The 26517-nt window shown below is 40.5% G+C and overlaps 1 protein-coding gene across 1 annotated transcript in view; it reads left to right on the top strand.

The window, feature by feature from the left end:
* The first annotated feature begins 249 nt into the window (after positions 1-249).
* Positions 250-26517, top strand: part of cyth3b (cytohesin 3b) — a 40881-nt gene continuing 14613 nt past the window's right edge. Inside the window, exons 1-8 of the mRNA XM_072692873.1 lie at positions 250-626; positions 19863-19945; positions 20742-20806; positions 22493-22559; positions 23214-23332; positions 24078-24158; positions 24365-24477; positions 25967-26115. Of these exons, the coding sequence (XP_072548974.1) occupies positions 608-626; positions 19863-19945; positions 20742-20806; positions 22493-22559; positions 23214-23332; positions 24078-24158; positions 24365-24477; positions 25967-26115 (696 nt within the window). The 5' untranslated portion in view covers positions 250-607. The remainder of the gene's footprint in view (positions 627-19862; positions 19946-20741; positions 20807-22492; positions 22560-23213; positions 23333-24077; positions 24159-24364; positions 24478-25966; positions 26116-26517) is intronic.

The raw sequence follows: 26517 nt of genomic DNA, 5'->3' as shown, positions 1-26517 counted from the left end.
GTAACGCGGTAGTAGCCTACAACGCCATGAGTCACGTGACGACACAGGTTCGTAGCGCTTGGCCTCTGTGAAGGGCGGGAACGAATCCGATGACGTCCTTTCGCCCACCGCTCTTCCGACAGGTCCTGCCCCTCCTGCGCTACGATTGGCTCGCACGACCTCGGCCCCTGCGTTAGGATTGGCTAATGCTGTTTCACCTAGGCGCTCAGGAGGCGGGTTTTGTCGGAAGATAGGTGGGGGAAAAAATGACGCTGGAAGCTTGTCTAGTGCAGCCGTGGAAGCCAGATGCCAGTCGGTAGACTACATGAAGAGGACGCGGTATTTCGCCGGATGATTGTGGCCAGCGTTAACGAAAAGCGGCGACGCCGTCCTTTCGTCAGCAGCCGACAGTGATGCTGGATTAAGTCGTGACTCCGAATCAGAAATTGCGGTGAGAATCCAGCAAAAGCCAGGACGCGGACTGTCTGTCTGAGGCGAGCTGTCTATAAATGCAGCCCTCAACGTAAAAGCGTCATTGCAATAAATAGCAGCTGGGCTGGGACATTTCATTGATCCTGTCACAAATTGCAGCATCTCAAGGCTTTTTTTTCCCCACTGAGCAGCGAACATGGACGAGGACAATCAAGGTAAGACCTGATTCTGATGTGTGTTAGGAGAACCGTGTGCTTGCACATGTCTGTTCATGGGAATGGAAAATAAACCATGAATAAAATCATGAATCAAGGCCATAGACTGGGGGCACACGTACATCGTGGCTGTAATTCACCATTTCTCAGTTAAACATGCTGATTAGTGTGTAGCACTTGTGAACTTGGTGTTCTTGGTCTTCTACCGATCTGAATGGTGAGCTCATGTGGCTGCACAAACAGTTGGCCTGAGTTCTTCTCAGGGCCACATGTGGGACTGTCATTTTAGGCCAGTTTTAAAGGAGTTTTGAGACATACAGTCTTAGTACAGTGTCACACAGTAGGAGAATGGAAAAGTGTGACCAGTCCGAGATCATCTGGGTTGCCTGATGGACAGACCTGTATGCCTGCTGAACTAGTCTGCTCTAGTCTGAAGTGACTCTCCCTCCAGGATTTCTCTAATGTGCCCCACAAGTCCAGTGATGATGTGGAAACTTCACTGAATGAAGGGCAGGTGAAGATCATAATGTATGCAGTGACCTACATTTCAGCACAGCGTTTGTAATGTCTGTGTTGATGTGTGTTGGCTGTGAGTGTACACTAGGCACAACAGTACTTCAGCGCTGTGTTTGGAGTGGAGTAAACTTTCACTCACTTTTCACTGTTCTTAAGGGGGCCTTCCACCATTTTTCCATATTTTCTGTATATTTCAGTGGAGGAGCTGTAAACAGTCAGTCAGAGTGGTTAAAAATACAATGGTTTGTTGTAGAAAAGTCTGCTGACTCCGATTTCTTTACAGTGGTGAGCAATCAGGGATCTCCGTGTATAGAATGTACATTTTACTATTATATTAACTATCCAACATATCATCAGTGAACTCAGAGTAAATTTAATATGTCTTAATATGGGAACTATTTTGCCTTGCATGTACCCCTCTATTGTCCTTATTTTTATTATTCTGTTTTTCCAAGTGTTGGAGTATGTTTTAGGCCAAAAGCTCATTGACAATGTATTCTTAATGTATTCCTGAAAGTGGACTGCAGTTTTCTCAGAGCTGATGGAAGGAGTGAACCTATTCAATAAAGAGAAGTTATCCCCCTTAACTCTTTCTCTCTAAGTCACAGAAACACACATTATTTTTAGTTATTCTGAGAATGCCACACTTGATCTTCAGAGGGTTGCGTTCTAGTCATTGGTTCTGTATATGATCAGGAATGTATTTAAAAGCATAAGGGTCATTAATGTGCAGCGTGATCCCTCTGGCCCCGAGCTTGCTGACTGAACTGATCTGATGTGTATGTTCTTCTAGTGGAGCAGACACAGTGGTCTCATTGTGAAAAGATGAAGATTCACTATTTAAAAGGCCAAAAATGTCAGGGTGTACAGGCATACGGTCCTGTGATGTGTACCGTATAAAACGGACCATTTCCTCTCTATCCACAGGGCATATACTGAGACATATGTGAGTGGCCCATTGTCACTCATTGTATGTCAGTTATGACATACTGTATATTATCTCTCTTGCATGGAAGTGTGTATGGGTATGAGTATGGTAACTTAATAACTTAAACTAATTAATCTATCTTAATGCAGCCTCTAACATCTAGCCTGGAATGCATAAAATAAAATCACCCAATATCATTTTCTCCAATACAACATGACTGAGGAAGGGCGTGACTGAAATCAACCTTTTGCCCCCGACACACAGAGCCTGGCAAAATATGCACATAGATAAATGTAGTGATGTCTGAATCCTGAATACAGTGATTCTGCATGGACAATTAACATATTTACAATACATTTAGATTGCATTATTATAGTAATCATTCTTAATATTATATATTATATTAACCATTATTAAACATTCTTTTTTTTACTGTTGTGATTTGAATGCGTTTTTGGCTTACACAGGATTGACACCAGATATCACAATAACTTTATTTTCAATTAATAACGCATTACATATGGAGACTGGTACATGTCAATACTAAGCTTATCCACTACTGAGCAGACTATTCAGTATAGCCAGTTTAAAATAGCTACTAAACAACTCCTTGCTGTCACGCCAAAATCTCATACCTCCAAAATGGCAGCTTTAAAGGAAAAGTAAAATATTTCTCCTCTTTAAATGAAAGGCAATGTAAAAATAGAGATCTGGATTCAAACTGTGTCCAAAAGTGTCAAAGTTTCTGTATCTTTTAAACATTGTATGCATTTTTATTTAAGTTAAGGAGTACATATCCATCATTTCTGTATTCTGATTCTGTGTTCCTAATACGTGTATTCCATTAAATTCCAGTCCTGCCGACACACATGCCAAACTTTAAGAGCCTAATAAAATCTCATTCATTATATAATTAAATGATAGTAGTTGCAGTGCAACATAGAGCTGGGCAATATGGCAATATTATATTGTATTGTGATCAATTTTGTTATCGCGATACACAATATGCTTTTCGAGTATATTGTTAGTGCTTAATAAACACTGGTCAACTGCACGTTTCGTAATAAACAGTGGTATTAGACTGGAGATGATGAATAAAAATCACTGTATTCAGTACAGGAGAGTACCTGTATAGTAGTTTTTAAGAGTCTGTCACTACTGATGTATTTAATCTGTGATTACATGTATTGTGATGAATATTGTGTATCGTGGAAAATGTCTTTAAATATTGTGTATATTATTTTTACCATGTTGCCCAGCCCTATACGCATATCTTTATTAATAAGTGCTTTAAAATGAATAGAAATTATTTATTGCCATGTATTTCTGCCAATACTGATAAATCCACACCATCTGATTTTACCAGCCAACTATCCCCTAGTTTGAGGTTAATTCAAAGTTCTAGCAACTGGCCAGACCTTTCGAATAATCTGGTGACGAGTTGTTGAGCCTGTATTGATCAAAGCCCAAAGCACACAGTCTCATCTCATTCTAACTCCCCAGTCTACAGCAGCAGACAGGCAGGATTATACCCCCAGTGGAGGAAGGGAAGTCCCACAGAGGCAAGGTCTGGTCTGTGCCACGCTGAGTTTGACTGGACTCCCTGCTGGGGAACAGTAATCAATGCTGTCCCCCACCACAGGAGCTCACACACCAGGCCACACTGGCTGTCTGACAGAACTTAAGATGTCAAAATTCTGACACGTTCTCTACGATCATGTACTATGTGTAGCCTATGAGTGCTGGACATTTAACCTAGGCCTGGTGATTGAATAATGTAACATCGATAGGGTCAGCTTTGCTGATCTTACTGATGAAGTTTACTCTGAAAGCTACATTTGCAATATGGTTGAGATGAATTGTGTTTGGTTAACCTCAGGTATATTCTTTTGGTGGTCGAGTATTTGGATGGTTGGAAAAAACTAGCGTCAGTGTGTTCAACAGAAACTTTTTGGCCAACCTGCCTTGTGCCGCTCTCCACATGTATTCACAGGGGTAACCCACTGTTTTCCTTTCCATTCTTGCCCACTTATGTGGTCTGTAATTTTTTTTTTCTTCCTGTGAGAGTTGGAAAAAGGACTTTCGTGAGGAGTCCTAATATGTTACTTGTTTTTAAAGGTTCACATGGTAATAGCTTTGGTGTGCCCAGACTATAGCTAGGAAATAGGTTGAGGTTCAGATGCACCTTGTGCCATTTAAGAACACTGGCTGTGCTGTTATGGGAAAGAGGATATGGTGGAGTTATTATGCATTGTACTAGCAAAAGTGGTCAGTATGTTACGATATGATACAGTGACTTTTCATTAATAATTTATAAGTAGTTCTGACCAGAGGAGGATGGACCCCCGTTGTGCGTCTTGCTTCCTCTCAAGGTTTCTTCTTCCAGCCCTGAGGGCCAAGCCAAAGGCCACTGTTGCCTTTGGCTTGGTCACTGGGGGTCTTTATGTTTGTTTTATGTTTTGTTGATGTCTTGTCCTATGGATTCCTCTGAGTGGTCTAGTGGACATCAGCAGCCGGAGTCCAAAAGAGCACAATTGGCCATGGTCTCTCAGGGTGGGTTGATGGCACTTCCTTCCCACATCACTCTCAGTCAGCACAGGTGTCTGTTAGCTGTTGTATAGCTTTCCGCTGGCATGCTGGCTGCCTAGTGATGCTACATCAGCGACAGTTCAAAATAAAAAGAAAGTTGATGGCTTCGCATGTGTCGGAGGAGACATGTGCTAGTCTTCATCCTCCTAATGTTGGGGGCATTGCTAGTGATAAGGGGAGTTTACATGAACAGGGATTGGGTAAGTTATTGAACCTGGGAGGAAAACGGGGTAAAATTAGAAATAAATTATTAAAGTTGCCATTTTGGAAATATAAGATTTTCGCATGACAGCAAAGATATGTTCACACATGGCATAGTTGTATCAGTAAGCTTCTTTTTGTGTTCTCTGTAGGACTAGAGGCCCTAATGATTAATTGCTGTTAACTAGTAAGCGTGCCATTTTTGCTTTTGTCTTTTTTGTTCTTTTAAAAAAAAAAAGTAAAACGAAACAATAACAACAATAACAACAACAGCATGAGTCACTGGTTGGTATGAGGTGAAGCATCAGTACAAATGAAGAGGCTGGCTCTCTATATAGCTCCGGGGCCACCAGCTAGACCAGTCAATAGTACAAACAGATGCATTCAGCCCAGCAGTGGTTCATCCATTGTGCACCTCATCTTATTTTAGCTTCTTAGTAGTTTCAGCTGTGATGATTAGCTACAACGAAAGCTATTGTTTAGGAGGAGATTCCTCTAATTGTATTGATTGTGTAACAGTAGCCCATTCTTGTGCCTCATAGGATGACCAGCAACAATAACAGAACATATTATGCATATACAAAATACAACCCATTCTTTTGAAGTCTTTATATGGGTTAAAATAAATGCCGCTATAACATGCCATAGCAGCCAGAAATCCAAAAGAGCATAACTGGCCTCGCTCTTTTTGGCTGGGTAGGCGCTATAAGCAGTAATTATAGAAGTATGGTATTAAGTCAAACAGAACAAAACACAACAATCACAAAAGAAGGCCGCAAGATACTGGTGGAACTGAACACTGCAGTACCAAAATTTTTCTGAAGTCTAAGTCAGTGGCCCATTCGTGTACCAGATTCTGCAGGTTTTACATTTGACACAGTTTAGTGGAAACACTGTATAGTCAAAGTTGGCTAAGGAAGCGCAGAACGCAAGCTCAATGCATAAATGGGCCCTATGTTCCTGGATGTTCACCCAAACCCATGGGATTGGTTTTTACGACCCATCGTAAAGGCCATGTTCCTTGTCCTTAAAAGCGCCTTCCCTGCTTTTACAGTGACATCTCTGTTCACTAAAAGAACAACAGCAGAGAGTAGGGGGCTACATTCTCCAGCTAAAAATACTCATGTGCAGTTAATGGTTGAAACTCTCTGAGAATGGCTAAATTAGAAACACATTCAGGCAAACAATGCAGCAGTATTGGGGGAATTTAAACAGGCATGAGGCAAGCTGAAGGCTATTTATCAGGCCCACACAAAAGGAAGCCAGACTATACGTTAGTCTCGAGAGCACTTGGCTGTGCAGTGCATAAATTCCAGAGGAAAAGAAGAAACCCCACTTTGCTTTGTGTTTGCAATATTTTCATCTCTTAAGCTGAAGGCTTTTTCATTCTGAAGTGGCTTTTCTGAAAAGACTGTGAGTAGGTTGGTGTGGGTGGGGAGATTCAGCCGGGGCAGTTACGTAACGAATCCCAAGTTGCTAAACCTTCTGAAGATGCAGGAAAAAGGTGTATCCCCTGCAGTACTATGCTAGGTCACATTCCGTCTGCTCAAATGTGTACGTTTCTTCTGTCAGTCCTCATTAGGAGATCGGTGGAGAGAAGTGGTTGCAATAAATGTAACAGCTCTCATATTGTCTGGTGAGGAAGTCTGTTTGACAGATTGCTTTCCCCTTATCTGCTCTGCTGTTAACATCAAAGACTTGCTGCTTAATTAAATTTGGAAGGGAAAGACATTTACATTTACATTTATGGCATTTAGCAGACGCTCTTATCCAGAGCGACTTACAAGGTAACTCATATTACAGAGGTGGGTCAGTGTAGCGTTAGGAGTCTTACCCAAAGACTCTTATTGGTGTAGCGCAGCAAAGTCACCCAGACCGGGAATCGAACCCCAGTCTCCCACATGGTGTGGTAGCTCAGTGGTGGGTAGTGGTGTTATCTGTTGCGCCACACCAACCACCAGCCTCCTGTGTGTGTTTTTTTTAAAGCAGCCTTAACTAATGGTTACTTGGGAGTTTTAGGGGTCTTCCATTCTTAGAAATCCACATATTTCATTCTTAGAAATTAAGGTGACACTTCAACACATAGGTCTTTAAAGAGACATTAATTAAAAGGTTCTTTAAAGAATTAAAAGTGTTGATTTAAGTCATTTCTCATTGGCAACACCACAATTTATTACATGTCTTCAAAAAGAAATGGACAGATTTAGGCTTTCTTTACAGTGGTGGTGATCGGAACCAGGGCTTCACACAAATATGGCCATGTTTTTTGCTACCCAAAATGAACAGTGAACATAAATGTGTGTTCTGAAGTTTAAATGTAATTGTTTATACTGGGAAAGTATGATAATCCTGAAAAATTAAGTCTTTTTTGGGGGGCTTTTTTTTTTTGTCTTAAAATGCCCTTCATGTTCTCATCCATCATGAGTGGATTTAATTATGATTTTTTTTTAAGAAATCCTTAATCACTATTGTAGACATTAGGCACTATTAATTGATATAAATTGCACAGTGGCACACACATACTTTCATATACAATAAGGAAAGTTCACTCATCCTCGTCATTCTTTTATTGAAGATCTTGGCTTTGTGGATTTTCTCCACAGCAACTCTTCTGTTCCTTCTGCACCAGCAGTTCAACTAAGATCAGACTGCTTAATACTGTGAGGGTAATAAAAGTTAGTGCCTGCTTTTAATCTGGAATATATTTGGGATGACACTATAAAAAGTTAATAGAATCATTCAGGATGATTTGCCACTGTATGTGATGGGGGAAAATAACTAGCGCTGATTTTCATGTTCAGCATGACTGAATTAGCAAAGAACCGCTTATGAGCTCTGACCAGAAATCACATTGATCTGTGTAATCAATGGCTAATGAATAAACAGTGATGCCCCCTTTTTGTTTATTCATGTGGACTTTCTGTTAACGAAGCACTTTTAAGATGCAGCATCATTCAATATTTATTCTGTGGAAAGCACAGACCCACAGGGAGGTGTGTGTTGTGTTGCGCAATCGCCTCTGTGGAGCTTCGTATTTATAGTTGTGCGCCTTCTGTACTCTGGCAAAACACTCCTTCGTCAACTATGGTTTGGTCATTTGACAAGTAGCCCCATGTGAACTGCCAGATGCATGTTTGTATGTGTGTGGGTTACGGCTTGAGCGGATACTAGCAGTCACGTTGTATATAGTAGCTGTGAAAGTAGGTTAGTGGTGGCCATCCCGGTCCAGCTGTGTGTATCTCACGTTTGTCCTGTCTGACAAGCTGGGATGAGATGCCGCTTAATCGCTATGCACATGTGTGAGTGAATGTGTGTATTTGTGTGTGTGCTGGGGGTGTATGAGAGCTTAGGATTACTAGCTTCTGGAATCCGGGTGCACGCTTCAGACAAATGGGTGAGATAAAATCAGAGGGCTGGATGTCAGTTAGTGGATTATGGAGAAAAGTCTCTGTCTCTACCTCGCTGGCTGTCACTCTGTAGTCAGTGGATCTAGCAGAGCCATTCCACTGAACTGCTTTATACACATTTTAAAAACAAAAAAAAAAAGCCACGTGAGGCCATGCTTTGCAGTAAATTGACCAGGGGTAAGAGTATTGTTAGGCACATGTACCAGCACTTGTTTGAGTTAATCGTTCCGGGATTTGAATACTCATCTCGACATTCGGTTGGTATTCATTGCTTTCTCGTTACACAGAGCAGGAGAATGCAGGCAATTCAGTGAAATGCTGCTTTTCACTGTTTTATTAGGCCTGCCAATTTATGTGTGTATGTGTGTATATAGGTGAGTATATTTAATTGAGATTTCACTTTGCTACCCCAAAACACTAAGGCCTAAACATGTGTGCCTGAGAAGGCAGAGATAGCATGGCTGTAACAAGGCTAACTATTACCCCAGCTGATGTTAGCTAGGTCCAGAAACACTGAAAAGTACATTTCTCACAAACTAAAATGTTGGCACATCATCCAGTGAGGAGAAAACATCTTGTGTATAAGACGAAGAGTCCTCATCAGCATCCAACAATGTACCGGTTAGCTGTAATGTTAGCCCATATAAGAAGGCTGACTTTTTATTCCAACACGAAAACCTACTGATTAAAAAATATATAATAATAATAATAATAATTCCTTTTATGCTGCATTTGGCTCCAACATGTAAAGTGTTTGGCTACTGCTGTTTTGCCTTTAAATACTAGCCCTAAAAGTTAGCTTGATGTCTGCTTAAATTTAATTCTGGCTTTTTGTAACTTGGTGAATATCCTTTCTTTATTTATTATGGCTACTCAAGTATCATTATCTGCTGAAACACACATTTTGTGGGTGCCATGCAAACCAGTTTTTATTCATAATAACTATACTAAATAATTTCTCCAGCAAGCTTTATAGTAACAACAATTAATCTATAAACAGCAGTATGGTTTCAGTGAACAACATAACACATCATTTAATAAATTTGTGGTCATTTGCCTTTATATTAAATATTTTACCATGCTTTTGAACGTAGCTCAGACAAACAGGTGATAGATTCAGAACTAACAGTTTAATAAAATAACAGTTCTTAACTACAGCGGCAGCTATTATGAACTGTAAACTTACCTGCCTTCCAGAGTTACTTCTTCCACTGCTCAAATACAATACTAGGTGAGCCTAACTGGTTCATGATCTTGTGTCAAAATGGCCTGCAGGCTCAGGTCCTCCCATCTTTGAAAGGCTCAAAACACTGATTGTAGTCTGTGAAGGAGCAAAGGCATGCTCTTGGGTACGGCCTGTTTGTGCATAGAGTTGAATGACGTCCTTCACCTATCACATAGCATGTAACACTTAAAGTGATGGTTCAACTAACAGTCAGTTCACCTCTCAGTTGAAATGTAGTTTATCAGTGAAGACATGTTTAGTGTCTAATGTTTGTTACTTTAGTTTCATACTGGAGCTACGAGGCTAATGTAGCTAACAAGTAATGGAAACTTTTACCCTTCCAATTAGCATTGTGTAATCTGCATGTCTGAATCATCACACACTTGTCTCAAACTGTTTCGAGATAGCCTATTATCCTGCAAAACATTAAAGACGCTTAAAATGTCTTCTCTTGGCTGATCAACTACACTTGGGGTGAGGGGAACACTATGTAAATTTGATCTTTGAATGAGGATCATTTTTATTCACATTTTTTCTATGGTTTACATCAAACAGAATGTGTCATAATGTGCTAAATGTTGACAAGACATTGAAAAGAAAAACATATAAATACACATTACTTGCCTATCACACAACTGATGCACAACTGATGAATTTTAAAATGTGAGACATTATTACTATGAATTATTACTGCAGTTGGTGGTAGTAACCCCTGCTTCCCACTTCCCCACAAAGTGCTGTTTTAATTGCATTGCAAATGTTCAGTTGTAGTGAGTTCAGATTTGTGTGGGAGATATGTGTGGTTTGCTGTGCACCACTAGTTTGAGTATGAAACATGTAGGCCTAGTAAATGGTGGTACCTTAGTGAACTGGTGGCTAGGGGCCAATCAACTATCCAGATGTTTGAAAGTGCAGTGTCAGGCACACTATTGATGAATCAGTGTTTTGGGCACGCACTAGCATGCTTTTCTTCATGGTGGAGCCCTTGCTTACGGCAGCAAATGAAAGGGATGAGTTTCTGAGTGGAAATGGAAGAGTTTCTACACCACAAAAAAAAAAGTTGCTTGCCTCCAAAATCCATTCATGAGGAGATATAGGGTTGCATGAAAATTAGAAATGGTCTGGGATCTGACAGTAGAGCACCATTGATCTTAGTAAACCAAAAGCTCTATGCTTTTATGCATGATTGAATTTAATCCAGGAGCATTTTTTTAAACTTTTGATTGGAAAGGAATGAAACAGCCTTTGATTATTTGAAGAAAAGCACTGCATATCCTTGTAATGTTAAGAGGTCCTTAACTTTACACAAGCATCTAAAAACCGGATCTTTTTCTTCTCCCAGATCTTCTTCTGACATTGTTTCTCTTGAAAGAAAATCACTGCTCATTGTTCTCCTGAGGCAAAATCGTTTAGAGTAATAGCCATATCTTGCAAGGATTTGAGGATAAGGCCAGTTCTGCAGAAACAAATAGCATCTACAGTACTGTGCAGAGGTTTTAGGCACCTAAGCCATGTTTTTAAACCAATAATCTTGGCCATTTGTGCTTGTAAAAATGTTATGTCACATTAAGAAAGATGTGTCAGTGTGAATTTAGTAAAAAAGAAATAAGAATTTATGCACAAGTATTTCTCATTTTTAAGAAAGAAGTTAAGATCCTGTGAGCTAGTCTGAAGATTTCATCTGGACGCTCTCAGCCAACAGCTCACCTAATTCAACACCATTAAGCACTGATACACCAAATCAGGTTTTGATTGATGACTATAAATGATATTAGACTTACTTACGGAGAGCTTTGGAGATGTTTTAATAAACACAGTGACATATATCAAATGTTTTGTTGTATGAATGTTATTCTAATAGTGTTTTCCAGAGCAAACAGTAACACATACTGTCCAGATAAGAAACAAAAAAGTACGGTACAAAAATGGAACATGTGAAAGTATAATTAAGAGCAATGTGTCCAAATCTAGTATTGCACCAAAGATGAACTTGAGTGTAGGTAAAAAAGCACAATTAAAAACTATGGTATATTTAAGTAAAGACGCTTACTTTTATTAAGCTGTATGCAGTTTCATTTTACAATATGACTTAGATGGGATGTTTTATTTAACAAATAATTAAATGTACATGACTCTGTAAGAAGTAGATTTGTTGTCTTGGAAATATCATTGGGTAAAAGTGTTGAATTACACACAATGCCTGAGTACTAACCTAACTATATCGGTGAAAACTACTAGTAGGTTTTTCCCACTTCTGCCTATTGATGCTGTGCCTCCCACAGAACCACCCTGGATGGGTTGATTGTAAAATGAATGTTCCTTTTTAAATCCAGGCCCACTAATGCACTACGCATTAAGTCATCTCCCTTCATCCAAGTGGATATGGGGATATATGGGGGTTATGCTCCATCCTGCAGTTGAGGGATGAACAGAGATTACTGATCATCCATTTGAAATGGAAAAAATAAAAAATGGCAGAGCTGGACGGATTGACGGCTAGTCGATATTTCATAATATACATTAAGTGTTAATACGCTGAAATTGATCATAAATATGCCAGTTGTTACACAAGAAGCACATGGCATGTAAAAAGATTATAGGCCTATTTTCAGCTTGAAAACCACCACATTCAGTGAATGCGTGACATGTTGGTTTCCATGCTTATTACTAAAGATTTCTCAGCGCAGCAATTTCCTGAGGCATGCATATGAAATAATGTACATTCGGTTGGAGTCAAATTAGTAGCAGCACTTCAAAAGACTGACCGGCCTTGTAATTGAAGATGTGCTGTGCATTGTGAGATTGTGAGAGCTGAAACCATTTTCATGGACCAAGTGTATGAAGATAACCGGACTGAACTGGTCGTCACATGGTTATCTGTCTGTGGTCCCAGAGGTTCCAGGTGTGGTACATCCCTGTGATAATGGAAACCGACGTGGGACGCGATGCTTCAAGCTCTTTCGGTCCAAATTCATGAAGCATCTCTTAAGTCCTCACAGCTGGAAGTTGTAATAACAATGACTCCCTCTCAGCTTATAATTAAATCAAAAAGACCCTGGGACATTTCTGGCAAAAAGACACGTAAAGAGGAGTTTGAGAATAATTAGAAAAATGTCTTAGGAAACCATAAAGAGCCATTGGGACCGGATACTCGACCTTCATCGCCCACATTTCTGCCATAACAAAGCAGTCATAGCCAGCGCCTACCCCCATTCCTTGTCCCAAACAAAGAGTGTGGAGTAGTGCTCGGTTGGGCTGGCCCCTTTCTCTCTTTCCCCTCTTTTCGTTTCCAGATGCGGTGTCTGGCCAGCCGGGGCCAATATAAACAGGCCTGTCAGGGCCGCAGCAGCTCTGTTTGCCTCATGCATGCCTCTCTATCAGACGTCTGGAATCGGACACTAAACTAATTTCCTGAGTGAGTCACTGGAGGGACAGTTGTGGCAGGGGGGTGTCTGATAGAGGAGGCTTCACCCTCATTTCTCCTTGATCTCCAGAGAAGCTGCAGTGTCCCCCCCCCCCCCCCCCCCGTTAGAATAGCTTCATGGCTAAACCAGTTCCCTGGCTTGCTTCTTGTAAGCTGATAATAACACAGTGTAGTTTAAAGTGGTCCAAAGTGCTTCAACTCTACCACAAAAGCCAGATTTTAGCTGACACACTTCAAGAAGAAACTCCCTGGCTGCTGTACTATCCATCCACCAGTTTCAGAATTTCCACTTGGATCCCCGCGGTCACAGGGAGCTGTTTCTTTCTTTCATGCAGAGACTGCCTGTTTGTTCACTTGCCCTTCTGAAAAAGGGTTTTTGATAGAATTTGCGGTGATGATGCAGCCGGCGCGATCAGATATGAGTCGCCCTGAGGGGTAAATATATGAACCACGGAAGCACGCGGAGATGAACTAGCAAGAAGTGCTAGTTGTGCTCTTAGCACTGCAGCAGGAAATTAGCGAGAGGGAACTGAACGGGAGAAATCCAGTGCAACCCCTCAGCTCTCAAGCACTAATTAAAGAAGGATGAGGAACGGCAAAGTGCTGTTGCCAAAACTGCTAATCTAATTTGCAAAAAGGGAGCATGACACACGATGAACTAAAATTAGAGCAGTTACGGATGTTTTCTCATCAAGGAAGGGAAAAGGAAGCATTCATTTTTTTAAGTTGTCTTTCAAAATGGAATGTTGCAGTAGCATGAAATGCATCCCAGTGAACATAGCTCTGTACTAATGGAGATCTGAGTTACACTAATGGGGAAGTTGAGTCATTTGGACTGTGGAATGAATGAATGTTGTGCTAAACGTTTTATAATAAGGCTAAAAAGGCTTTGTATTTAAACGTATTTAAAACATTTAAATGGGCAAAACCACACGCCTTTTTATAAAAACACTGTACAGAATGCTAATGTGAATTACTGTTGCCTTTTATTAGCTCAAACCATTGACCTCTCATCAACAATGCGTCTCCTTGGATGTGTTTTCTTTATTGCATCATTCTAGGTAAACGCCAGAGACTGTTGTGCCTGATGATCACAATCATGACACTCTCAAAATCACTGAGATCACACATTGTTTGATGTGAAACATAATTTTCTGTTTCTGTTTCTGCTTTTCTGTATCTACATGACTTTATTGCATTATTATTATTGCCACATGACTGGCTGATAATTGCATGAATGAGTAGCTGTATGGGTCTTCCTAATAAAGCGATTTGTGAGTATATAGGTAGATATAGTCATATATATATATATATATATATATATATATAGATATATATATATATATATATATATATAGATATAGAGAGAGAGAGAGAGATAGATAAGGGTAGACATAGTCAGGTAATACAGTCATTTGTAAAAAAAAAAAAAATACAAGAAAAGGTGGGACATTGACTCAAGTGACTATGATAGTATCAGAGTATGATTGGAAAAATGGCAAATAAGGTATTTGGTAGGTATTTGTGTTGTGTGATGTTAAAGCTATAACACAAGCTTTAGAGAAAAAAATACTGACTTTCTTTTAGTGACCTTTATTAAGATGTCAGTTTTGAGAACGGAATCTCCTGTCTGGCCTCCAGAAAATCTTTTTTTCTTCTGTTTGTGCAAAGCAGAAGGTTTTTTCATTGCAGATGACTCTAACAGCATAATGGACTGTGCAGTCTCTTCTTTTTGAGAAGAAGTAAGTAAAGTGTTGTATCCACATTTTATCCACATCCTTTAGACTATGCCATGGCTTTTTTTTTTTTTTTAACTATATTTCTTTTGAACTATTTCTTTAAAAAACGCAGCCGCTCCAAAATGTGTATGGTTCAAAAAGATTTATCAATATTCTGTCTATCTTTGGCCATATTTTGGCCAGTTCATTGAGGTTTGTGGGCATTCGTTCACAGCATTTCAATTGGTTTGAGGTCTGGACTTTGAATAGACCATTGCAACACCTTAATTAGTTTCTTTTTCAGCTATTCTGTTGTAGATTTACTGGTGGAAATATGATCATTGTCCTGTTGCATGACCCAATTTCAGCCAAGCTTTACAAGCTTGACAGTTGTTATGTGGTGTTTGTGCTGATATGCTGTGTTTGGTTTCCACCAAATGTGGCACTTTGCAGTATGACTAAAATCTTGACCTTTGTGTCATCTTTCCAAAGGACACTGTTCCAGAAGTCTTCTTCAGATGCAACCTTGCAAACTTGAGTCATGCTGCCATGTTCTTTTTAGAAAGGAGAGGCTTTGTCCTGATAACATTTCCAAACAAACCATATATGTTGTACATTATTTTTCTAATTATGTTGTTATGAACGTAAACATTTAACATACTGAGGCCTGTAGAGTCTGAGACGTAGCTCTTGCGTTTTTTACATGGTCTGACCTTGGGGGGAATTTGCGGGGACATTTACTCCTGGAAAGATTGTCAACTGTCTTGAATCTTTCTCACTGTAGAATGATGGACTTCATTCATTGATGGATTCATTGTATTCACTGCATCACTAAACTTGCTGTGTGGAGGCTGCACATTAGCCTAGCTGGCTCTCAGTGTGCATTATAAAGTGGTGAAATTTCTATTAGACATTAGACTGAAAAGATACTGGTTAGTTATATTAAATACCCATGTTACATTTGACCTCCCATTCATTTGTGCCCCACTCTTCACAACTACTGTCATGGCAAACGCACAGACATACAGATCATCAGTAAGATAAGAGATAACAGTATCATGACCCTGACCAGAGCAAATAGAAACTGCAGTGAGTTGCAGTTTTGAGTTGTGTGTATTGCATGCAGTGAGGCTAACTGAAAGCAAAACACAATTATTCAGGATTCATTAAACTTGCAACACTTGTGCTGGCCTCATGCTAGTGTCTCTGAGTACACTTTAATGACCTGCCTGCCTGGGCTAGACCACCAACCATTGCCCATCAGGCCTTTGAGCCTGATAAATATCCAATGGGCTTTCTGGCAGAGCATAAGTAGCCTGATTTTGGCCATTCCTACATTCATGAGTTGTACTTTAACTGTAACTGACATTTCCTTAGAGGCGAAGATAGATTAGACCGGTTTTACCTGAGTGGCTGGTTGCCAAAGGTATGCAAACTATGCCCTCACAGTCTCCCTGCCTCCCTGTGCAAAAACAGACAAACTATCAGTGAAACAGCGAGTGTCAGGGGAAAATCAAACTTGCCAAAGCTGACCCGCATCTGTGAAGACCAACACCTGCTGAGGTTGCTATATACCTCGAGAAACGCCTTCACATCTACGACATTTAGCCTTGCTCCATGGAAGAACTACCATGCTATATGGTGAAAACGGGACGTGGCTAACCGGCCAAAATGGTATGTAGTGTTAAACTCCTTTAAAACGTGCTGCGCTAACAGGGTTCTAGCTACATACAATGGCTTTTGTACGAAAGGGTCAGCAGGTACAGCATTGAGTGTTGTATAATTGGGCTTTGGCTAGCAAAACCATGTTGAGCCTTGCCTGTATTTGTTCGGTTGCCATTGTTACTGGGACTGAGTGGTGCTAATCAGCACGGAGTGGACATCCTCCCTATTGTCTTGAAGGAAACCTGGAGAACATCAAGCCTTTCCTCATGATCCCTTCCCTGTCTCCATTTGGACCTTTGTAGACACTGATGTGAACATGTGTCTTTCCAGTATTGGTTTTAGCCCCTTCAAAAGACACTTGATATACATGTTCTAGCATGACGCTAACCAAAAGATGCAGATATACAGATCTGGATGTGCACAAAATACTAGCGAACAATACATTACTTGTAGATGGAAGTAGCTGGGCAATTTGACATCATCATCATCATTATCATAATTTAGCTCAGCCTTAATCATTGAGTTTCGTTACATTGCTAAAGGTATATAAAATCAAGCACTTAGCCATGCAGTCTGCCTTTACACAAATGAGTGAAAGAAAGGGTCTTATATAGAGCTCACTGAATTCCAGCATAGTGTTGTAATATTATGCCACCGTTGCAACAAGGTAGTTCGTAAAATTTCTCCCTTCTTAGATGTTCCATGATCAACTGTGAGTGGTATTATTGAAGGCGGAAGCGTTTAGGAACCACAGCAACTCTGCAACGAAGTGTCAGAGAAAGTGTCGGATGTGTGTGACGAATCACAAGCTAGGTTTTGGGAAATGCCAGGAGAACTGCCTGACTGCTCTGTACCAACTGTAAAGTTTGGTGGAGGAGGGATAACGCTATGGGGTTGTTTTTCAGGTGTTGGCCTTACTTAGACCCCTTGGTTCCAGTGACGGGAACTCTTAATGCTTCAGCAATCCAAGACATTTTGGACAGTTGTATGCTTTCAAATGTGTGGAACCTGTTCTGTTCCTGCATGACTGTGCCCCAGCGCACAAAGCAAAGTCCACCAAAGCTGTTGATAAAGTTGATAAAGACATGTTTGGGTAAGTTTGGTGTGGTACAACTTGATTGGCCTAAACAGAGCACTGATATTAACCCCATTAAACACCTTTGGGGTGAACTTGAACGGAGATTATGAGCCAGGCCCTCTCGTCCAACATCAGTGTCTGACCTCACATATGCTTTTCTAGATGAATGGGCAAAACTTACACAAAATACATACTACAAAACCTTCTCAGAAGAGTGGGAGCTCCTATAGCTGTAAATTAGGGACCAGCTCCATATTAATTAAGGTGTCCCAAAACTTTTTTCTAGTTTATAATAATGGAAATAGATACGTTCCTAAATTCTCTTAACATTACCTTACATTTATGAAGTTACCATTTTGGACATGTTTTTGGACAGCAGTGATGCAGGTATTATAGTGTGAACTTTAATGCAACATAATCTTTACAGTACAGTGTTTTGTGTTTTACAGCACAAAATGTATGATAATTGGTTATTGATTATTATTGGTATCAGTATCGACCAAACACTGTCCCGAAAAACTGCCGCATTCGTAGTACAATCTGATGGTACAGTAGTTAAGTATTAAGGCCATTCCATTGCCAGCAGAAGCAGTGGGTACCTCAGGGTAGGTGTCGAGGGGTTCCGCTAGCACTGAGCAGTGCCTGGAATTAAGTATCTACATTTCCATAGCCCTTGCTACATTATGCAAGCTCTAAGCAGCCTTAGCAGTCACAAGACATGGTTAATAGTTCAGAGCTACTCAGTCAGCATGGCTCAGCCTGAAAGCGCTGGAAATTCTTTGGAGAGATTCTGAGTAAGCTGGGGCTGGGCAAATTGTTTCACCCTTAGATCCTACTCTTTTGAAGGTGTGAACAGTGTGGCTTTATTGAAAAGAGCTATGGAAATTAAAACAGAGACAAGGATTTGCATGTGGCTTGTGCAATGTACCCTGAAATGTATTCATCCTGTGTACAGTTTCTGTAACAGGCTCTGCGGTTGCCCTAGAGCCCTTACGCTGATGGCACCGGGCAAAGTGCTGCCCAGCATGACCGTGGACAATTCAAAGTTGCCAACTTCATCGTCTATTGACTCTCTGACGCCTTAGCAGGCTTGGTGGCCTATTGTTATTGGAGGCCCATGGTGTAAATTGACGTGGTGTCACTAGGATACTGCCTCTATGAGACAAATTGATGCCAGCATCCTGACTACAAGTAAACTCATCTGGCCCTTTCTGCCAGTAACACAAAAAGTCATGTTTAATACATTAAACATTACAACACGGCCAGCAACAGAGCCACAGTGGTTGTCAAATTACCCAGCACTTCATATGGCGGTGATCACTTACAGACATGCAGCAGGGGGCCCGTCACTGAGCTCAGTGGACAGACAATCGGAGATATTTAAGTCTTTTATTTGGCCAGTTCTCGGTGACAGTGTAGGAGGGCTGGCGCTTGGCTCTGGATGTTAGACGTAGGTCGCCCACGGAGTTCCTTATGACAAATGGACCTTTATGTGTCTTGAAAAAAAAAAAAAAAAGATATCCAGCACAAGTCTTTGTGTGCAGTCTGCCCAGCCTGATGTTGCTTCCTCTGCCCTTTCCTTCCCCTATAAAGCTCTCATTTTGTTCTGAAATCATGAAAAAAACTGTGGCTTTGGTGGCCTCACACACTCTGTGAGACGCTGTGCTGATCATCTGTTCGGAGCTTGGCAACACGTCCATCACTCCAGGCTCTCCGAAAGCTCACCATCTTGGAATTAATAGTCCATATCTCTTTCGCTTTGTTTTGCCAAATATAGGGCTCTTGATATTGACGAAGGAAAATTGGTGGTGGAATGGGGGGGGGGTTGATGAGTTGTAAAGCAGCTTAGCAGAATGATTCAGCTGGGTATTTTTTTCCCAAGCAATGGATACAGGAAGCTGGCAGAAGAGAGTGGAGGAGTTAGCACAATCTGCCATAGCTAAATGCGAAAGTGACCTACTTCCTTGCCTGGTGTGTGACTCTCAAGCATCTTCAAGCAGAGGCGTGTGAAGGTGCCAACTCGTACGACAGCCACTCTATGGTTAAGCAGAAAGGCGAAAGGAAGCAGTCTCCATGAGGGACCTTTGGCCTCACTCACGATGCTTTACATAACGCGTGCATTCGGTTTCCTGTGCTACAAAAAAAGGACCTGGCAGTCAGTCTGAGTGTGCATTCGCTACTAATTCCACCAAATACGGAAGCAGTCCCAAGCCAAGATATTGTATTCATTTTAGCAGATGCTGGGCTCTAAAGGACTTGGGTATAGAGGTTCTCATCTGCTGAGATTTATGGAGAAGGCCTTTTAAATGAATGGGAGGCTCTAGACCTCTAAAGGCTTGCTCAGCACAGTCAGAAGAAAGCCAAACTGATTGCTGATACAAACTGCCCGGACATATCTTGCTAAAGGTCTGAAGTAGCAATGGGGAGATCTGTATTATAAGAACTTGTGTTCTGAACCTGTATTTACACTTGCGCTCTTTTCTAGTACCAGAGGATCTGTCCTTAGAGGAGAGGGACGAGCTGACAAACATACGGCGCAGGAAAAAAGAACTGCTGGATGATATTGAGGTGAGTAGCTAACTAAATTGCCCATGTTCATTAAAAAGGCATACTACAATGTTTAACAAACAGAATATTGTGTGGTAGACCGTTCGAAATATAATCTCTGCATCTTAGTCGAGATGTTTAGACACAAAGCAGCTCTGTGTTCACAAGCTCCCACTACACTGTCACAGTTAGATTCGCTGCTTTATTTGATGTTTATACAGCTGTTTTTGGTCTGAGTATCTTTACAGCTCAAAGTTGCGGTGTCCCAGTCTAAAAAAATGAAAACTGTGGGGTTAATGCCCTTTAAGATGGTCAAAAAACAGGATTCCAGAAATGAATGAAGAGTGCTGTACTATTATACAAAGTACAGTATAATACCATTTTACATGGTGTGCTTTTTTCATAGTACAATATTGAGATAATATCCCTGACCAATATCATATAAAAGTTTTTATAAGGTGGAAAACACAAACACACACACCAACATATAATGTACGTAATTGTCTCTCTTACAGTTCATGATATTGTTTTGCATAATTACTTCCATTGCATGGGAGTAGGCAAATGAGTTTATTTTATTGATTTGCATTCCGCTTTATTGATTTGCATTTCATTAGTGCATATAAGATAATAACTAAAGAAAATATTTCGAGTTCATCGCATGGTGAAATGTGGAGCAAGACATACAGACCTGATTACTTGGTCTTGGGCTTCCCATTTTGGCCTGCTACTACAACAAGCCATCCACTTGTGTAAGTCAATCTGGGGGGACTTTCCGCCATTGCACTGCAGCTAACCCTCTACCACTCTTTGGCAGCGGTTGAAGTACGAGATTGCTGAGGTAATGACGGAAATCGAGCAGCTCACCTGTGTGGGGGAGAGGTGAGTTTTGGCATTCACACCACCTTTCGTTTCGATATCAACAGCATCTTTTTCCTGCATGGGGACAAACAACAGAGCACATGGTGTATGGGAAATGCCAGCGCCAAATTAGTTTTTTCCTTTAACGCGACAGAGCTGCTGAAATGCACATTAGCTCTCTCAGCTACGCACCTGCCTACAGCGCCAATCCCCTTTGTTTGTAGAGCGTTTGTTCAGCGATCTCCCAGCCGACGATCTGTCCTCATGTAAGCATTTGCTAACCCCCTCCATTCAGACACTGTCATCTGTTCTGATGGGTCACGTCATCACAGGGAGAGAGGAAGCATGGGTTGGTGGGCAGCTGCAGCAACAGTTACTCCATACATTGTGGGGGGACAAATAGATAGACCTAGTTCATGTTGTTTAAATAGACAGACTGTATGTTGCGTAGGTAAAACAGTATTAGCATAAGTATTGCTGTTTGGTTTATTATAGTGGATAACATTATGTCATACCACATAAGCAAGTCTACATGAGACTGATTAACAACTTGTAGAAATGCAGTTTAGAATACACTTCCATTCAATTACTTGTTAGCTTCATTACCATTATAGGTTCAGTGCAAAAACAGAGGCAGGCTGCACAGGGACATAATAATATATGTAATGATACAACTACACAACCATATTTATGAATAATATATATATACCTTATATTTATGAGCAGGCAATGTCAGCAGTCTGTTTTATTTGCCTTACAAGTTCTCATACTTGAGAATAATACTTTTTAACAGTGTAACAAATGAAACACATGTCTATCACTTTAAGGCCTGTGATGCCAATGCAGTGTCATTTACTTTATAAAGTGTCTTGTGCTCTTGCGGTCTCTGTCATGAGCTGGTTATAAATATGCAAAGTTTACTTGTTAGTGATCTTATTCAGTGCTTATACATGCACTATGAAGTCCCTGTGTAGTTTACCTTTAGATAAAGTGTTTGGAAATGTGAATTTTCTGCTGAGCTTTACAGATTGTTTTCTGTTCTTTAGAATTGAATTAGATGCAGCAAAAAAATGACATCATTGCAGGGTGACCATGTCTTCCTACTAGTAGAGGATTTTGCTGTCATGTTGTTTCATGAAAAACAAAACATTTCCATTTAATTTATATTCATATATTCATGTTATGTTCATATTGTAAGAGCACTGGACATGTGGGGTGTCCAGTCTTAAAAGGATTTCCCTCTACCAAATGCTGTAACTGACTTCAAATACATCTTACAAATTCAAGCAGCAGGTTTTTCTGTTGTCCTTTTTTACAGTCCATGGTGTATAAAGAGCTCACATGTTTAACATTTTTGGTAGAAACTCCTCTTTAGTCACTTTAATTCAGCAAATCAGAAATGAAATCACTTTCAGTGTATTTGAAATGGCTGATATGCATGAACTTCTAAAACCAACTGGAATCTTAAATGTAGGCCAGAATTTTTGGAACCTCCATGAATCATTAATGTCATGTATATTCCAAGTTGGCTGGCAGCTGTCTAGCTGAAAAATGACTAGAGATGTTCTTGGCCATTTCTTGCAGCTCATTTTAAAAGGATATCAATCACCACATCATAGTTTCTAAAGCATGCTCCTCCACTGTGTGTAAACGGTTCACTGAGGACAAATACTAAATCTGAATTATGTTTATTTCTCTCCATTTTAGCAAAACCACTCAGAGAAACAAACAGATTGCCATGGGAAGAAAGAAATTCAACATGGATCCCAAAAAGGCAATTATGATTTTAAGTCAAGTTACCGTTTTGGGTATACAGGGTTATGTGTAGTGTGTCGGCTCCAGGGTCGGCTTCGCTTTTGGGCTATTCTCATGAAATATGATCCATGATGAAAAACTGATGAAAAACTGCAAAACTGTCACAAGTGACAGTGTAATTTAGAAATAAATCTAATCATGTTTTACCGTTGGACAAAGTATGTAAAATATTATTAAAATATAAAACTATATGTTATGAATCTTAGTTTTTAGTAATTGTATCTAATTAGCATGAGGAAAATGCCAAAAATTATACTTATCAATACTGTCAAACAGATATGTAGATACATTTTTATACTGACAATTAGGGTAAAATGAAATTAATATTTGATCTTTTCTACTGTTATACAGCTCCTATTGATCTCCTCAATTATATGGATATTGCTTGTCAGCAAGATGAATTTGGATATGGCTGAAGGCTGTTTCATGAGAATGACCTTCTTAGCATTTGAACCTAAAGGGAAAACTGAACTTGATTTAGGCATCATTCTAAACCCTTATGTTTTACCCAGTTAAGGTAGATAACACTGGGAAGTCTTTGGGAAGCTTTGGTCATTGCTATGTGTGCCTGTTCTCAGATGTTTGGTATTTATGACTCCTATTTCACCCATAGGGAATCCAGTTTCTTTTGGAGAACGACCTCTTGCAGCACACCCCTGAAGACATAGCGCAGTTCCTCTACAAAGGGGAAGGCCTAAACAAAACGGTTATCGGGGATTACTTGGGCGAAAGGTAAAGGCTTCGTTTCACCCATTTTTTTTTTTATTTCTTCCCCTGTCATTTTTGCCCGTTTCCCAGCGACTTGTGCGCTCACCGCATGTGAGCATGGCATAAATCTTCCGGAAATTGATTGTCTGGGTTTATTGAGCAGAACGGCGACAAGCCTCCGCGGCAATGAAAAAGCAGCCTGGGCAACATGTGTTTCTTATCTCTCTGAAGTAAACGAGGCCACCTCACGGGACCTGTCTGTCAGAACAACAAGGTTTCATGGTGCATAGCATGGATGTTCAAAAAGCCAGATTACTACTCAGCTTACTGGTTTGGCTGTAAGCCTGTGAAGATTCCCCCTAAAACAATTAACCTCTTCAAGAGGCTCTGTTGGTAGGATCTGGATGCTGATAGCTTGATTTTCTTCTTGTAGTTGTATGCCATTTTTATAGCACTCGTTCTATTAAGTGTTAACTTTTTTTTTAAAGCTGTAAACATGTTTATTCAGTATTGTTTTTTAATCTGCTGATACCTCGTCATCCATTGTCTTGCACATTTTTCATTATTATTCTTTAATTCTGCACTGCTTTTCATCTCTGGTTAGGTTCAAATACATATTTTTTTATTTTATTCTATTTATTGTTATTATTGTATCTACCTACCTACCTAATCTAATATGATCACAGTATCCAGTTTAAATGTAAAAACAGTTCATTTCACAAATAAAATGTGTTCCCCTATATTGACATATACTAATGTTTTCTTGCAGGGATGACTTCAACATTAAAGTTCTCCAGGCCTTTGTGGAGCTCCATGAATTTGCAGACCTCAATCTTGTCCAGGCATTAAGGTGGGTTGCTAATACTTTCTCTACTTTTCTGAAATACTTGAGCTTGGAAAGTCTAGTTTGAAAGAACAATTTTTAGTTGCTTTTTACCTTAAGGTTGCTACTTGGAACTTGGAACTACTTTTGCACTGTTCTAACGCTCTTCATTTCTTTCTGCTCTGGATTCTTCATCTCCCTGTTTGACCCACCCACACACTCATTCCATGCAGGCAATTTCTCTGGAGCTTCAGACTGCCGGGCGAGGCGCAGAAGATCGATCGTATGATGGAAGCGTTTGCTTCCCGATACTGCCAATGCAACCCAGGAGTCTTCCAATCCACAGGTCAGACTCTAGCAGTATGGGGTGGCGGTCTCCATACCAATAAGATAACAATCACAGCTTTGCCAATTATTTCCTCTCCATTTCCATCTGACTGTAGCGGCTTTGTAGTAAAGCTTTAATTGTTGTGCATTTTTTTTCCTACAGTCGTTCCAACATATTTGCACGACATAGGGCATGCTCATTGTTTGATAGTTCATTCTGCTGATAGATGCATGGTCTAGTTAATTAACTTACAATGACAGTGATAATGAAATTGATCGGCAGTCAATAACAGTGACTCCTCGTGCCAGAGCTCCATATGCACTAGTCTCATGCTAGATCCAGTTTGATAGAATGAGATGTAATCAATGTCTGGGCCACACTGCAGGATAATTGGGCTATTTCTGATACTGATAGCACCCCAACAGACAATTGCATAGAAGATATCCTAGAAGGTGTGGTCTTAAAGAATCCATATCAGGAAAAGCTGAAATTTCCTAGCATTTGTTCTTATATGTAAAGAGATTTCAAAACATACAATTCCCTCCTTAATCCATATATAGAAACTAAACAGCAAAAAGAGCTAGTTTAGATTTCCATGTTTTTGCATTTGCAAATATCCACCAAATATCCACTGTTTGCAATATTCAGTTTAGATGAGTTTAGCTCTGGCTATTCATGCTGAAGAAAAAAAAAACAGGCTTCAGCCCCTAGTGTGTGTATAATCCTTCCTCTTCCCCCTCTTTCTCACAGTCGAGTTGTAGCCACCTCGATTATAAAGCTTAACTATATGGACTTTTGTAAGTTATGAGATGACAGCAACTATATGCACTACACTAAATTGCATTCTGGGACCTACTGAGTTCTAACAGCATACATCATTTTCTCCTTCTTATTACCACTTTTGGTTCATAAGGATTTAATTAACCTCGTGCCCAAAATGTGCTAAAGTAGATGAGGGGTTAAACAGGCCTTTGGCCGCTGACACATGTGTCAGGACTAGCTGTGGAGTGGGTAGGTGGAAGGAAAGGGCAGCCGTTTGTTTATGGACATTGTGGGCTGGAGGAAAAGTGGCAAAGGAGAGCACAACTGCAATGATTTATTTACCACGTCTGCTGGGACTGCGCCATGTCGAAGCCATTAGAAACAACATGCTGTATTTTTTTTCCCCCCTTTATCCACCCACCTTCTCTTCACTCCAGTGCCTCGCGCCCACTCTCAAGTCTGAGGAGAGAGTTGACAGAGTTGTAATGTTACACACGCCAGCTCAAATTGAGAGGAGCTGGAAATTCAGACTGATTGAAATGACTTGTTGGAATAGTTACAGTTATTCTGATTGTCAAACACAAATCTGCGTTAATGTGATGGAATCCGTCGTGCTATTAGGCTTAGGTAATTCCTTTTTTTAGCCGTTTACTAGCGAGTAATGCGGATGAGCGTTGTATAATAAAGCCGTGTAGCTGCTGGGAGTTATAAGGAGTGTTTGGCACATTTTCTTGTTTCCCTGCAGACACGTGCTATGTCCTCTCTTTCGCCATCATCATGTTGAACACCAGCCTTCACAACCCCAACGTCAGGGACAAGCCTGCCGTGGAGCGCTTCATCTCCATGAACAGAGGCATCAACGAAGGAGGAGATCTGCCAGAGGAGCTGCTCAGGGTACTGCCACTCACCATTGGGCTTCACTAGAGCTGATAACGCTAATGTCAGAGACATTAATGTTTACTGCCACTAAAATTGTTGCATACCATTCCCTCCTGCTGGCAGTGCTGACAGTGTGGCTTGCACATCCACAAAAGCTAACAACAGGAGCTATACTATCCCCCCGCAGAACTCCAACTGCATAGTATTCCCCAGCTTCTAATGATGCTAGCAACAAGCTAGCTCCTCAAATATCAGTGCCTTAAGCAACTGTATGCTCCATCTTCTCCATCTCATTACCTCTTATGCTTCATAAGGATTTAATTACCCTCATGTGCCTAAAGTGTGGTAAAGTTTCAAAAGTCTTAGAAGTTGCAGAACTCTCATTTGGCTTGGGTTCCATTCAAGCGAATCCAGAAC

This window comes from Salminus brasiliensis, chromosome 12 (assembly GCF_030463535.1).
Source record: "Salminus brasiliensis chromosome 12, fSalBra1.hap2, whole genome shotgun sequence".
NCBI lineage: Eukaryota > Metazoa > Chordata > Actinopteri > Characiformes > Bryconidae > Salminus > Salminus brasiliensis.
Note: the sequence above shows the minus strand (reverse complement) of the source record. Positions and strands in the feature narration are given on the sequence as shown.